General features: G+C 38.9%; 1 protein-coding gene across 9 annotated transcripts in view; it reads right to left on the reverse strand.

Annotated features, from left to right (window-relative positions):
- Nucleotides 1-5,421: 5,421 nt before the first annotated feature.
- The window catches only part of C2CD5 (C2 calcium dependent domain containing 5), a 112,324-nt gene continuing 100,933 nt past the window's right edge, over nucleotides 5,422-16,812 (reverse strand). For 5 of the 9 annotated variants that reach the window (XM_019544436.1, XM_019544432.1, XM_019544428.1 and 2 more), the window contains 5 exons: nucleotides 14,397-14,447; nucleotides 13,300-13,401; nucleotides 12,230-12,420; nucleotides 9,838-9,984; nucleotides 5,422-6,870 (listed from right to left, as the gene is read on the reverse strand). In XM_019544436.1, the coding sequence (XP_019399981.1) occupies nucleotides 6,739-6,870; nucleotides 9,838-9,984; nucleotides 12,230-12,420; nucleotides 13,300-13,401; nucleotides 14,397-14,447 (623 nt within the window). In that variant the 3' untranslated portion in view covers nucleotides 5,422-6,738. The remainder of the gene's footprint in view (nucleotides 6,871-9,837; nucleotides 9,985-12,229; nucleotides 12,421-13,299; nucleotides 13,402-14,396; nucleotides 14,448-16,812) is intronic. The other 4 variants (XM_019544431.1, XM_019544427.1, XM_019544433.1 and 1 more) reach the window with 2 other exon arrangements.

Below are 16,812 nucleotides of genomic sequence, written 5' to 3' on the forward strand. Positions count from 1 at the left end.
TCCTGCACTTAGGACAGAACAATCCCATGCACCAGTGCAGGCTGGGGGCTGACTGGCTGGGCAGCAGCTCTGCAGAAAAGGACCTGGGGGTTACAGTGGACAATAAGCTGACTATGAGCCAGAAGTGTGCTCTTGTTGCCAAGAAGGCTAACGACATACTGGGCTGCATTGGTAGGAGAGTTGCCAGCAGGTCAAGGGGAGTGATTATTCCCCTCTATTCAGCACTGGTGAAGCCACAAATGGAGTAGTGTGTCCAGTTTTGGGGGCCCCACTACAAAAAGGACGTGCATGAATTGGAGGGAGTCCACAGAGGGCAAGAAAAATGGTGATGGGGCTGGGGGACATGACTTACGAGGAGAGGCGGAGGGAACTGGGTTTATTTAGCTGAGATAAAAGACTGAAGGGGGATTTAATAGCAACCTTCAACTACCTGAAGGCGCGTTCAAAAGAGGATGGAGCTAGACTGTTCTCAGTGGTGGTAGAAGACAATACAAGGAGTCATGGTCTCAAGTTGCAGCAAGGGAAGTTTAGGTTAGATATTAGGAAGAATTTTCTCAGCAAGAGGGTAGTAAAGTACTGGAACAGGTTACCCAGAGATATTGTGGACTCTGTGTCCTTGGAGGCTTTTAACACCTGGCTAGACAAAGCCTTGGCTGGGATGATCTAGTTGGGGATGGTCCTGCTTTTGAGCAGAGGGTTAGACTAGATGACCTCCTGAGGTCCCTTCCAGCCCTAATTTTCTGATTCTAGTGCTTTGTGTGTCATCCAAATGGTGAAGACAGGGTGTTGGTGGTCTATAGCAGTCTATATACAGTGACTAATGAAATTCTACCACTAATAAAATTACCTTGCCTTGGATTTATAAAAGAGGATAATGCTTTTGAGTGCCCAAACTGCCAAATATTAGAAGAGTCTGATTTTCAGGAAGTGCCACACTCTCTTTCACATAGGTAACTCAAATTAGGGCACCCAAAAGCACTAATCAGTTTTGAAAGTCTTAGACCTTTTGTAAAATATGGCTTGTGTACAAAAAGACTTATAATAACTGTTATTTCGATATTATTGCATTATAAAATGTTGAGGGATAAGAGTTAAAATGAAAACCTCATTAATGAGACTGTTAGTTATTACATGTAGGAAAGCATGAATCTATGTGGATTATGTAAAACAATGAATTTTGTTTAAAAATATTCATGCTTAAAAAGAATAAATTGCTTGATGCAGCAATGAAAGGAAACAGGTATCTGCTTGCCAATTCATGTAGCAAACAGAAAAAAAGAGTGATATAAAAAGAGGAGAGCACTTTGCTGGATTGAATATTGCTTTGGAGAAGTAAAACAGGAGTTGCATTTACTAAACTAAATGTTACCTTCAGCTGCACAGTTATTCAAAATGTCAAAAGGAAGTCAATTTTTATAATCCCAACTGAAGTGATTCACATTTCCAAATGAAAGAAAAGTTTCCACAGCTGCCAGAACTCATTTCATGTCCAAAAATGACTGAGACAAACATGCCATCACTAAAACTTTTCATCCTACAACTTACTCAAAAAATCTACTGCTAGATAGATAGCATATTTTACATAAGTACTGTAGCTCATTTCTTTGTTCTGTTTTAAAATGGAAGAAACTATTTTTAGTATTTAAATTAGGTTGTTATAAAAATAAAATGTCTCCATGTATTTCCCAATAAGTGTTTTTTGTGGCTAAATTTATCTCCAGGCTATCAGATTTGTTATGGGGATCCTTCCTAAAGTGAAATTTTTGCTTTGTGAGAATGAACTTCTCTATTTATCAAGAGAATATTGATAGCAAATCAGCTTCCCTGGATGGTTACACCAATACTGTAGTACCAATGCTCCATTAGGTACATAATTAATATTGAGAAGACAAAGTCTCTACCTTAAAGAACATGCATTCTAAAAAAAAATATATAAATAAGAGATACAGTGCAGTTTAGTGTAGAATATACTAGTTCCACTATTTTTCATTGCGATTTAAAAAATATGTATATATTCTCTTTTCAGGAAGACTTTTGGAAAAAGTGGAACTTAAGGAAGATTTCTGAGGAAAATGTATTAAAACATGGAGAATGTCACAAAAAGTTTCTAGGCATAATAGGTTATATGGCAGATGGAAGAGGAAAGTTGGAGGTGCAACTTCTTTCGTAATAGCTATTCAGCACCATCTAGTTCAATGTGTCCTGCTAGAGTTCTTTCCTACTCCAGCAGGACTAATTTCAGAGGAAAGCAGATGTGTCTGTAACACTGATTCTGGCAACGATTTGGATGAGGGGTTTCTTTGATATACAGAAGACACACTGAACTGACAGGTCTCCATCCAAATTAATTCAGGATAAATGGTTATTGATTTTCATGAACTATCCACTTAATAAGTAAACGTCTGGTTCTCCTGAGTAATCACCTGATCAGTCCAGTCAACAGATCCATTTCCTTTCAATTTTTTGTTGGGAATAGTATCTTGATTCTGTGAGGTTCCTTCCGGGGCAGCAGTTATAGCATATTCTAGGGCTGTGTGAAGCTTTGGGTGCTGATCTGGTGGCTGAATCTCTGAATTGAATCAGGAGACCAATAAAAGGTCTGAATTGATTCAAAGCTCTCTGAATCAATTCGGAAAAGATTCGGAGAGATTTGGGCAGTCCCCACTTGCCACCGTAGGGAGCTGGACCATGCTGGTAAGTGTGTCTGGGGGGGGAGGGGGGACTGGAGGGATGGGGAGAGGACCACGGGGGGGACCCCCACCAGGCCCCATCCGCTGCCTGCTCCTTCATCCCCCTGAGCATCCCGACTGCTCTCCCAGCCCCATCAATGGCTGCCCTACCTGGCCCCAGCGTCCCGGCTCTTTAAAAAAAAAGGGGAAAAAAAAAAAGCCCCTCAATCACCAGCTCTTGCCAGGGCCAGGTGGGGGGTGCAATCTCTGCAGCCCCCCACTGCCTCACATTGTGTGAACGAGCTCTGCCATGAGTCCCCAGAACCCCCGATAGGAGCTGCAGCAGCCAGTGAGCGTGGGGCTTTTTTTTAAAGAGCCGGGATGCTGGGATTAGGCGGGGTTGCCACTGACAGGACTGGGAGAACAGGTGGGGGATGGGGTCTGTTTGATTCGGAGATTCGTGCAATTTGGCGAATCTCCGAATCAAAGTGGTCAAATCCACTTTTCAGTGTGGAGATGCCAATACACGCGAGGGTTTGAGAGCTGCTTTAAATAAAGCGCCCCCACTCAAGGACATCTATAAATGCCCTTAAATGCTGCATACAGTAACTTTTTGTTTTAAAAGAGGCTTTAACTCAGCAAGCTATTAATGCCTAGCCACTTTTACAGAGGTTAGAGCCAAAAGAGAGTCTTTTTCTACTTGGAGTATTCTTTGCATACATTTTGTCATGAGTTCTGTTAAAATAGTATTGGTCAAAGACAGCATTAAGAAAAAAAAAAGTGGGAAAAAAATAATGCCTTGATTTTTAGTTTTTTGGGGGGGACTATCCAGTTTCCAAACTTTCCTTTCTAAAACTGAGAAATTGAAACCTTTTTCCTCATTTCTTTTATGGGAATGGTCTTTCCTTAGTTCTCCAAGGTTTAGGCAGGAAGTTTCAGTTTGATTAAGAGGTTCCAGGGCTTGGTTATGCTCCTGTTATAGCTTCACCCAGATAACTGTTGCCAAAACTGGACTGAATAAATGAATTCCTAACAAAAAATGTTTAGCTGCATTGTCTTATTTCAACAGCTTACTCTGTAGATGGACCCAGAAGGCTAGGGTCTATTTGAGCCGTCTTTTAAATCCCTGTGATGGGCAGACCTAGTTCAAATTTCTTGGGTTTCAAGCATGTAAAATGACAAATGTATCCCTGCAGAGACACCTCTTCTAGAACACTGGCACATGTGAAACAGGATCCAAGTACCTGTCTACACTTAGAGCCCCCATTCTCCATCAAGAACAGGGGATTGGCAGCATTCTGACACAGCTCGTCTTGTATATAGCTCCTGAGAAGTTCCTTCACAGACAGAAGCAGTGTTTGGTACTGCTCTGCCATGCTGGAAAAAGAGGGACAAATATTTGGTGGGTGGTCCCATTTGAGGAATGTTCCCTGTAAATATTGTATAGATGAAGGGCAGGAGGTGAATAAGTCTATTTGTACTGACACATGGCTTTGAAAACAAGTGCAGTAAATTGTGAAACAGAAATGTGCATTATGGGAAGACTTGTGATATTTAAAAATATATATATTTCCATCTGCCACATTCCTTATAAAAAGTATCACTGCTAATTTTTTGAGGGGGGTAGAGGGGAGAAGGTAGCATAGCTTGCATTTCAACACAGTTGTTATTCCTTGCTTTATCCTATGTACAAATGGCTTCTGTTTCCTCTCATTTTGCTAATGGTACATGGCTATCTTTATTACATAGGACACATGACCACACTCACATTGTGCTAAATCCAGATCCCTCTGAGATGATAAAGTGTTTTGCCATTAATTTCAATGGAAGGATTCACCATGCAAAACATCAAGGAAATTTCTCATTGTTGCAGCTGCTAGAGTAGGGTTGTAAAACTGGTCTGGTCCCTTGAGCTGGATGAGTTGTGCAGAACCAGTCCATGGGCCTGATAAATGGTACAGGCCTGGGCTGGATTAGGCCCACAAATCACCTTCCCCCCATGCTGGATACAGCACATATAAGTCCTTTTCTGGCTAGTTTCAGACCCAGCAGGAAGAAGCGTGGCATCCTGGGTATTCGGCCACTGCAGGAAAAAGCTGCATGCTGCTGGGGCTCCAGCACCACTGCTCTTCCCTGTGTGCCAAAGAGGCCAAAGTCTGTGGGCCAAATAATCTAGCTCTCTGGGCTGCATATGGCCTGCAGGCCATGTTTGACACCACTGCCTTACAGTAAACATTAAAGGCATGTCTACATTGTCCCTGTGCCATACCCAGGTGTGTAGACATGCAGCTTGCCTTGCAACTTATTTCTGCTCCAACTGGACCAATGCTGGAATATATGGTAGTTTTGAAGGAGCATTAAGTGCTTGGCCCAGCTCCACTCCTAGGCTCTTTGTCTTGCATGTGTTTCCTGGCACATGTTCAATGGTGTTTCAAGACAGCTCCACTCTCATTTCTGGAATTGGTGTATGTGGAGCTGGAGTAAGTGGGCAGAGCATGGACTCAGCATGGAGGCAGGGGATATATTCATTTAGTCAGATAGTGCTTTTGTGATAACTTAGGAAAACTGTACTTAAGTTTGAAGAGTAATCTCTCTCTGAAGGATACCCAATTGAAGCATTGTAGCCGGAGATCTCTCTGCTCTTCTTTAGCAATAAGCATATATTTCAACAAAATCTTACCCCCCTCCAAGAAAAGCTTTTATAAATATATGCTTAATTATACCCCAAAATACTCCAACCAAAAAGCGGAAGTAATTTTATACAGAAATTTATTGTGCAGAGGAATGATTTTCATTTCTCATTTACAATGGGATATTCAGGTCTGACATACAGTCATGCCACTGTTTAAAGTTCAGAACTACACAGAATATTTACATTCAAGTTTATACATTTATTCAAGTTCCATATTCAAGACAATCAAAAGATATTACTAAGAATCTGTCTTCAACTCCAAAAATTTATATTCTTTATCAAAGTCTACAAGAGATTCGTGGAAAATAGATGATTTCCTTTTTCTATGGTACTCATTCTCTCCCAGTTCTTACTGGAAAAGAAAACCAACTTGAAGAAATTAATGTCTCAAAATACTTTTAGCTTTCCTGTGTCAAATTTAGCCAGACATTTCCAACTCGTTAAACAGAAAACCTGACCAACTCCACATATAGGGGATGCTCTCTAAGAGGAGGTTCATCTATGACATTATTGCAAATAATGCCTTGAGATACTGGATGCTAGGAGACTTCATACGTCTGGAATCTTTCCACACACAAAAAAAGAACATTGTACAAATGTTAATATTAAAATTAAATGATAATACCTGAACCAGATATAATAATTTATTTTTACCATAGTATGGCTACAATGCAGCAACAAAAACCATCATTTTTAAATAAAAAAATATGTTGTACAATAAAAAAAACATTCAGTAGTTCAAATAGATGAAAAACATTTAGCGTACTAAAATCCAGAACATATTGTTTCTGGTGCTTTTTTCCTCTCCAGACCTATAACAGCTAGATGGAGTATTATACACACTTACTTCAGACTACTAGTTATTCAATAATATTTTTTAAATCTGCTCACGAATCTCTTGCTCATTCAAGAAAGGTAGCTGAATTTAGGTTTCTTGATTACTTTCCAGTTTTACTTTTAATGAAATGTTAACTAACATAAAAAGCATCATCAGTCCCAGATGCAGTTCTGAGTTATATTTTGATCCAGCCCTGGTGAAGAGTGAGATTAAAAAAATTTAAAGTTTCTGCTTACTTCATCAATTCTTTGGAATGTCTACTACTTGAACTATTCTTTCAGATCAATGCCGCATCTTCTGCTCAGATTTCAGAGGGAATAATAATTAAAAAAAAATTAGAAAGTACTTGCCAAAAAAACACTGCCCTGGCTATCACAAAATAGGTAGACAAAGTGATTGTCTCAAATCTAGCTACCCTTAATACTTTGGAGAATTATTGATTTTGAAGAGGCAAAGCTAACCATTCTCACACTTCAAAGAGATCATTTTACACTTTTACACCTTTTACACTTAGCAGAGCCATTTAATTTTTTCTGGCTTCATGTTGTGACATCTCCTCCAGCACTTGTGGACTGAGAGATAACAGTAGATGACTGCACTGGTACCATTTCTAATTCAGATTCACGTACAAAGATCACAGCATCCCCACTTACATTCACTAGACATTGGGCCTGCAAACAGATGAGACAATAGATTGTTACAAAACATGCAATTAAAAAAATAAGCCTATTAATTATGGGATCTATTTTAAGCCAGTCAACTATCAATAAAATCAATTAAACTCCTATACCAAATGTCTTGTGTGTCATTCCAAAATGTTAACTCTAAGCCTAAAAAACAACGCCCCCCGTCACTTTTGTGGAGTTAGTTTATATCCCCTAGATCTGTGACAGTGTCATACCTCACAATTCACATAGTTTTTTTTCCTCAGTAGATAATATCCCCACCCCCCCCCAGTCATGTTAGTTTCTTTAAAATGGCATCGGTATAGTACTATTCAATTAATAACATTCTTACGAACAATATTTTGATATATGAGAACACCTAACTTTATCTGCAAATAATGTCATTTATTTATTAACTTTACATAATTTCAATACTTATATACAGCACACGCTTGTACTACTCTTCACATTTTAAATATAAACTTCACTATAAAGCTTATTTTGCATATGTAAAGAATGGCATTGCATCTCTCCAAATAAGGTAATGGAAATATTATTAACACGCTAGTAATTTCTAACTGTTCTCTCATACCTGTTCTATCAATGCAGTTTCATAACTACAAAAACTTTTTGCCCTTCAGGAAAACTGAATTAATTAGTTACAATAATTTCAAATAATTATATTTTACTAAATGTCTTCATACACTAAACTGCAAAAGCAAGGCTTTTGCCTTCTATTTTCCACACTACATGTAAATATTCTATAAAATGGAAGCAAACAAATTTAATTATAGTTAAATTTGGATATCATTCCTCTTTATATCACATGCCATCTATTATCACAACTTCCATCATCAGTAGCTGACTTCCACACACATTAATACCGCCCCCCCCCCTTGCTTATTGCTACTCTGGACCAACCACTTAAATGTCAACAACATCTGCTATCTCTATCGGGTAAATTTATCACTTAGACCCCTAGCCTGCATTATACTTAAGACGTGATTACCTGGTTAATCACATCTTATGCTGTGGCCTGGCCACTCATTAAAGCAATTAATAGCATCATAAAACAAGAAATAAAGCACAAAGTTATTCCACAAAAAATGTGTAATAACTTTGTGACTGGTTCCTATCATGTCATTAATTGAATGTGTAGCCAGATGTGTTGCATTAACAGTTCTGAGGGGGGGCACTATGTGGTCCCATGGCAGGGAGCCACATCAAATGATCTGGGATTCTAGCCACAGGGGTACACCATAGAATCACAGAAATAAAACTGCAAGGCACCTCCAGATGTCATCTAGTCTGCCTGGGGCAGGATCATCCCTATTCAAACCATCATCTAAACTCTACATAAGACTACCCTCAAGCCTGACACAACAGCCACAGCAGCCAATGTCCTGCTTCTGTGAAATCTTGTTAATACATGCTCAAGAGATCCCACGTAGAAGGCCACGTCCCCTGCTACAGAAGAAGGCAAAAACCCCACAGTTCATACCAATCTGACCAGTGGGTAAAATTCTTTTCCGACTCCAAATATGGCAATTGGTCTGACCCTGACTGGAGGTACAAGACCGCCTAGCCAGGGACCTCCAGCTTAGGTCCCAGTAGGAGCACTGGCACACCCCAGTCAAAATATCCAGCCTTGACTGTAACCAACACTCAATGCCTCTGAGAGAGGCTTCAAAACAGCTTGACCTGTAGCAGAAAGAAGCAATCAGCAAAGCCCAGAAACATAGGAAATACCCATGGTAGAATATAAACATAGCTATGCCTGGATCATCCCTGACCAGTAGCTGTCCAACCTCTTCTTTAACACCTCCAGTGATAGAAAGTCCACAACTTCCCTAGACGGTCCATTCCACTACATCACTATTGTCAGAATGAAGAAGTTTTTCCAGATATCCAGTATAAGCTTACTTTGTGCAACCTCAAGCCATTGATCTGCATCCTCCTCTTTGCAGCAAGAGAGAAAAGGTGCTTTCCCTCTTCTTTATGGCAGCCTTTCAAGTATTTGAAACCTGCTATCATGTCCCCTCTTAAGCATCTTTTTCACAAGCTGAACATGCCTAGTTCCTTCGGCCTCTCCTCATATGATTTTCTTTCCAAGTCCTTGATTATCTTTGTTGCCCACCTCTGAACCTTAGCTTCTTCATATCTTTTTAAAATGTGGAGCCCAGAATTACACAGACTACTCCAGATGAGACCCAACCAGTGCTGAGCAGAGAGGCACTATCGCCTCCTATATTTTGCATCTAATGCTTCTATTGATGCATCCACAACTACATTTGCCTGTTGTGGGGCTGAATCACACTATGGACTCGTACGAGTTTGTAGTCTATCGAGATTCCCACATCCTTTTCCATAAAGACGCCATCCAGCCAGATGTCATCCATTTTATATTAGCGTTTTTGATTATTCCTCTCAAGGTGTAGCATCTTGCATTTGTCCAAACTGAACTTCATCCTGTTAGCTCTAACCCAAATTTGCAATCTGTTGAGCTGCTTCTTAATTGTACTCGCACCCTTCAGTGGGTTTGCAATCCTTTCCAGTTTCATGTTGTCTGCAAATCTGCTCAAGAACCTTTGTATGCCAGCATCCAAATTATTAATATGTTGAAAAGCATTGGGCCAAGGGCACCTGTGGAATTCCACTCAAAATCTCCTCACATTCTGACATGGGCCTGTTAATAATTATCCTTTGCTTGTGGCTACTGAGCCAGTTATCTATCCACCTTGTAGTAGTTTTTTCTAGCACACATTTCTGCAGATGTCCAGGTAAAGGTGCAACAGGATCTGATGTGCAATCTACAGACATGCCTCCTTCTGTGTCTGTGTCTATGTCTGATTTAACTGGACTGATTAAAACAAAAATCTGATATAGACACCTTCTGTTAGGACTGGTTTTATGCAAGATCAGCTGATGATTATTAATTAAGACAGAAGAACTGTCTTTTTGATCATATCTTACCTGATTTTTGTTTGGATTCTCCATAAAAACACACTGCTTCATTATATATGAAACAACTGCATTCCCCCCCAAGGCTGCAACATGAGCTCTCACCATTGCAAACACTTCAGCAATGAAAGCATGAAGAAAGCCACTGACACCGCCCTCCTGAAAAGTAAATAAATACTGCACAATAAAAAATATCACTGAATATCCTACTTGCATTTCTCTTTCATATTATTAAATTCTAAACATTCTACCTAAGAAATATTTGAGAGTTTCTTCTTCCCCATACAAAGTGCATTGTAAAATTACACTTCAGGATAGAAGTAAAGACTGAACTTAAACACCAATCTAAGAATTACTTATAATCTTAAAGATGAAAGAACCTCTGTTTAAAACCAAATGAACAGAACACATTACAAAAGTAAAAAGGAAAGAGAATGAACTGAGAATGAAAAGAGAATATTCACCTCTAATTATATTTCTTTAAATTATTACTTGATTATACCCACACTTTTAAGACACTCCTGCATGCCTTTCCAGAATCTTCTAGACCAGGAATATCAAAGTTACTTGGCCCTCCCCCAGCAGGGATTCAGATTGCAGGCATCCTTATGGGCCATATCTGGACCCACCTCCATCAATGGGGTGAGCATCATTTGAGCCATGATGGTTAATGCAGCCATCAACTGCCCTGCCATTGCCCAAATGCATCCTCAATCGGGCTCTATACCCTGGGTTTTGGCAGTGGGCCTCATCCTTGAGCTCCTGCTCCCTCCAGGAGCCCTACTGGCCATCTCTGTGGGCTGTATTTTTGATGCCCCTGCTTTAGACCATTTTAGCTACATCTGGTAGGGAGCAAAACACTCATATCTAGACTGTTTAATTTGAATGATAAGTATGGACCTATTTTTATAACCCATATGCAGAAAGTCAGTAGAGAGGTTAGGAACCAGAACCATATATTAAAATGATGGTTAAGAGAGAAAAGCAAATTTTTTTTGCAATATTTCCATGCATAAAGCCAGCTGTAGCCAGAAGCCAAACAACAAACACCAGTTCGGTATTACATATTGATTATGCCCTGTCAAAAGTCAAAATGAATGTTATTACAAAACCTGATGCAAAAGATCAGGGTAATGATTAATTTGAGACTAAAAATCTAATGATGCAAAGAAAAAGGAACGGTTTAAGAACAATGAATATGTAGATGGCAACAGGAGGAATTAGACAATATGGCATCCAATATGGCACCTAGAGCTTTTGCAAAAACATTTTTTGCAAACAATTTACTTATTTTGCCACATGTTGGAAATGCTTTATATTTCACAGCACCTCTGAAAGTGTTAACAGGTTTCAAGAGCACTTGAGAGTCCATAAAAGCAGATGTCATAAGGTAGGAGCTTTTGTGTAGGATTCTCTCTCCATATATGTACATATCTACATCTATTTATCTCGGCATACGCATTTTCAATTGTTGCAATTCTTCCACTCTATTACAGCACACCAGAGGGCAGTGTGTTCGATCGAATTTAAAATGGAAATTTAAAAATTGTGAAGAATTCAGAAGGAGGAACCTTCAAATTTCAAAAGTGACAGATTAAGAATATGGTTATGTACTATAAATACAGCTTGTGTAGCAGAATTAGCAGTGTAACTTCAGCAGTACAGATCCCACTACGATCTGCAAAAGGTGCCCAAAGAGCCCAGAGAATTACTCAGTTGTTTAGCCAGTGAGATCCACACTTGTGCAGCTAGTAGCATCCAAGTTTAAAGCTATCTTCATTTCTCCGGAAGCTACAGACACTACAGAAACTACAGTGTAAACATTGCCTAAGTTGAATCGGCTTTTTATAAGTGACAGTTTTCAGGTAAAAACTTTTAAAATTTACAAATCAGAGGATCTCATAACTTGCAAGACTCAAACGAAGTCAAAACTTCTACAGGACAGCTATTAACAGTGAGCTGCTTTTGACATCTGAACCAATATCAACTTTGAACCAATATCAACTGTGCAGTTCAAAGGATTTTCAAGAGCCATTCTCCATCTGCTCACTCTAACTTTACCTGGGGCCCTTGTAATGTTGGTCCTAAATCCAAAACAGCCATCAAAAAACAAATGGCTCCATTAGTTATAAAAATATCTGCTCTTTTATCATGTAATAATTTCTCACGGGCTAGAGACTTTCTAACAATTTCAAAGATAAAACAACAACGGCATTTTCAGAACACAGGAGCAACAAATGCTCCCACCCACTTAACACAGAGCCAAGTTTTGAAAAAATAATTCTTTTCCTGTGCCGTGTGGTTAACTACAAGTGGGTCTCTAAAGACATTAAGCTATGGAAGTTCATTTGGCCTTGTTATTCTCAATTTACACAAAAGTGTAAAGTCCTGATATGCTGCTCACCTCACGTAAGGAAGTGGTTTCTCGTATAAAAAACATATTGATTATCCCAAGATATTTGGTAATTTTTGCCCCAGGTATAAAAGAAAGAGGTGTCATCTTAACAACTGTGACAGAAGAGTTCGTAGAGCATGGAACAGAACGGTGACGTGAGTGTCCCTCAGCCAGCGGGCTTGCTTTGTCAAGTGAAGCAACTAAAGAGGGAAAGAAAGAAAGAAAAAGAAAGTAACTATTGAGTAAGATCAATGATTTGTTCTTATAACAAAACACAATTCTTCTTTATGGGTTCCATATAGCTTGGTGACAACATTCAGCTGCCTGTGATGCTCAGCCATGTCATGAAAGGAAATCATCATGCAGTGCATGCAAAAAGAGACAAAAAGCTGGAATGGAAAGTACTTGGAAGAGTAGCATTCCTGCAAAAGAAAACATTGAGGGTAGCAGCTGCACATACAACAATCAGTTGTAAAGTGAAGGTGAAAGGAAAAAGGTGCCAACATTTTGAAATAAATATCTGCTGGAAGAATAAATTATTACAAGAGTGTGAAAGATGTCATGTTTCCCCAGTGTAGTATTTTCCATTTAGAAAATTCCTTGTTATTGTCAACTTCCAGAAAGCCTTACTATTAATTAAAACAATCAGACCTGTGGCCTGGGAACTACTGAAGTCACCATTTGCTAATTTAGTGACCACTGCCTTGATTGTCACCTTGGTGGACAATTGCTGCCTGTTTGTCACCAGTAATTTCTATTATGCATACACCTACACTCAGAGTGTATGTGTATATATTATACATTAAATGCCTATTTATAGCTATATATTTACTGATAACTACTTTTTACTATGTAAACACTTGAAATATTGCATTTCACATGTTCATGTCCTAATTCACTATCCCTATCCTAACTTGTTTTTAAGCAGACATCAAAAAATGTCTGCAGCTTTCACACACAGATATTTACTCTACATTTGACCTGCAATTCCACTGCTGGGTAGGAAACTCCACCCTTCACCACTGGGAAATCAGAGATATGCCTCAGATTATCATAATGTGGTAGAAACATCCGCCTACTTGTCTTAATTGATCCGCGCCTTATGGTCTGAGCTTTCAGTTTAATGAGCTCTATCCAGCTGTTGCATCTGTCTGCAAAGGAACTGTAATCAATTGACGTTGCTGAAAACACAGACAGAAAAACAAAAGAAAAATAACAAAGAAAAACTATGGATGATGTCTCTTGCTCATCTCAATGCTCCTTCTGATGAAGCAATTATTTGGGTTTGAGAAAGGAATTAATATCCTTTCCACATCTGTTTAAAGGAACTTTCAGTATTGGTTTGGAAACTCGTTTTCCAAAACAGTGTACTAGGGTTTTGGTGATGTGAACCAAGCTGTGAACTAAGTGAACGACTGGCTTTCATCACTGGAAAAACAAATGAAATCATTAACACTTTATTCTAGATTTTAAAATCTGCTGTTAAGTCACTACTTCTGTTACCTTAAGGTTATTTTGGCACAGTTTAATCTTAATTTGTATTCCAATTTTTTCACAAGGAGCTTCATGTCATGAACTAAAGTTCCTGGATGTCATTACTGATCACATGCCATAACTTTAACCTGAAAAGTAGTTTTGGGTTAAGGGACAAGTCATGAGCTGAAACAAACAGTTAGTTTTTAAATGAGAAAGTATTTTTTCTGAAACACCGTTCCCACACCTCCTGCCAAAAAGCAATTATATTTACAATGCAAACTGAAGGCTGTTTTGGTTGTGACCTTTACAAGGACCCAAAACTAGTTTTAAGAACAATTTCTAAGTATCCAAGAGTCCTTTAGTAACTGATCATTAGCTTATTACCCTCTAAAACCCCAAAGGAATACAAATTAAAATTAAAGTAAAAAAGGGTTAAATAGCCAAAAGTACTTTGTCTAGAAACTATTTTTTGGCAGATATTATGATAAACAGAAAAACTTGACTGTTATTGTTAATGTTACTACCTTTCTTTTGTAATTTCTTAAAAATACATTCTAATATTAATAAGCCACATCAGAGCATGCATTCCTAGGCAATTAGTAAACACTTCCTGGATGGAAGAAGGAACACCTGAAGTGTGCATCAATGGTCCAAGATTGCTCACCCTGTTGTGGCTTAGGGCTAAATTAAGCAAACTTACCTCTCTGTGCAGCTGGTATACCTGTGTGGGAACTTGCACTCTCCAGGACCTCTAATAAGACAAAATGAATTTCACTTAGGTAAAGTATGAACAACATTAACTAGATAAATATGCAGTTGAAAGGATCATTTTTTTCCTATGAAAGGGGACTTCTGATATTACACTGACAGAAAATAAAATCTACTGGTACTTTAAGGTTTCATTACAAACATGAGCCTCATATATATATTATACCACTATGTGGATTAGATGAATGCACTTTGGGAGCACACTGTAAACCAATACAAAACCATTATCTTCATTATTACATCTGTGCCCTATGATATAAATATTAGTTACCACTTAGAATTCAGAAGTTGAATTTATTTATAGAAGTGTGTTATGAAAAACATATGAAAACAAGAATCTAATTATGGATGAATAAAATTATGAAAATAGTAGAGAATGATTTAGGAAGAGATACTGAATAAACTTATCTGTTGTTTGAATACAAAAATGATAAATAGCTAGAAAGAAATATAGCAGTCTACATATGCAAAGAAGCAGTTTAATAACCAACCTAATTTGATGTCTATATGCACAAAGAATATACTTACAAAAGGACTAAGTATAGAGGAGAGAGCAAAATTCAAATTCACAGAATCATAGAAAAGTAGGGTTGGAAAGGACCTCGGAAGATCGTTTAGTCCAATCCCTTGCTCAAGGCAGGATCGCCTATTCGTATGTCTAGCCTATTCTTAAAACTGCACAAATGGTTCTCTTGCACAGCTACCAGACATGTGACCCCAATACACCAAGAACACCCTAACTTGACAACAGTAAGGCAGGGAGACAAGGGCACTGTCAATGTTCTGCCACTGCAAGGACAGGAAGTTAATTGTTAATATACTCAAGAAAGTCAAGGAAGAGAATCACTGCCCCTGCTGCAGAAGCAGGAAAAAACACCCATACTCCACAACAATCTGACTGTGGGATAAAATTCCTTCCCAGCCCCAAATGTGGAAATAAGTGTGATTTCAGCAGAGAAGGAAGATCCTCTAGCTCAGTGGCTCCCAACCTTTTTTATACTGCAGACCGGCAAACTAATTCAAAGAATTTTGGGGGACCAGGTAGAGAAACAATCTGATTTACATATTTAAATTTAATTTGTATGGGGTTGGGTGGGGGGTGAGTTGTGAGGATTGGACTGGGTTGGGACACTGTAGCTGCCAGCACTAGGGGAGTAGGGTTGCGTGAAGTTTTGCTCACTGATTTGACTTGGCCCAATTTGGCGGCTGAATCTCTGAATCCGAATTGAATCAGAAGACCCTTTAATCTCTCCAAATCTAATCTGAACCCTCCAAATTGATTTGGAGAGATTCAGAAAGAGTCGATGATTCAGACACGGACACAGCTTTAAATGGTTTTTATATGTACCTCAAGGTACCAGGCAGCTCATAAATGCTGCGATGGTGGGGAACATGAACTGGGGAAGGAAATTTATCACTCTTTCTAGGGACTCACCTGTGGCTATGCTTCAAGCCACAATCTACCTTCAACTTGTAAGTGTTCTATCCCTAAAGCAGACTGGAAGGCAACGACACCAAGAATCACATATTTGCCTTTCAATTTGCCCATTGCTCCTAGAAAATAGTACCTCAATGCATATTTATACCTAACATACCATAATTTCCACAGCCACCTCTTAAGGCATGCACTTAGCACCTTAATAGTGAACAGGTCAGGCTGAGGTTAATTCTTGGCTCGATGAGGACTGCTCTTCTTCCCATGATCTGGGTATATAGTACAAACAAAGTGAACAGTTTATGTTCTTTTACTTCACCATACGACTGTAAAAACTGGGGCAGAAGGTCGTCATAAGCATTTAAATTGTTCTTCTAAAGAAACACAAACAGATTACTGTCCGCCTTGTCTCAAATTTATGACTTGTACACTTTTTGCTACAATAAAGCCTAGACCCTTATAGATGGTTGTAGTTTAGACTGATCACAGCAGATTGAGAGCACTGACATATCTATTTCAAATAAGCTTGCTGTTAGACTTGTCCAGGTTAAATAACTGCAAACAGCTTTTCTTGTTACTGCAACAGAGGAACAAACATCATTCATCATATCTGAGAGATGTCAGCTGTACAAAATACTGGAGGAAGATCTAAACAAGCAGGAGAACGTCATCAGTTTTAATGAATGTCATCACAGGTCTTGATATACCATGTAGTGGTGGACCATGTATCATCTCATGGAGAATGTGTGCCCCACGGGCTAAAAACAGAGATAAAATGGGAGGAGTTTTAACATCCCAAGCAAAACCCCATGTCCATCCAAGAAGAGTGCCCACAGGCAGCAAGTGAAACCAGGTTGGGTTAAGTCATAGATTTCATAGACATTAGGGCTGGAAGGGACCTCGGGAGATCATC

Source organism: Crocodylus porosus, unplaced genomic scaffold, assembly GCF_001723895.1.
Source record: "Crocodylus porosus isolate Cpor-Errol unplaced genomic scaffold, CroPor_comp1, whole genome shotgun sequence".
NCBI lineage: Eukaryota > Metazoa > Chordata > Crocodylia > Crocodylidae > Crocodylus > Crocodylus porosus.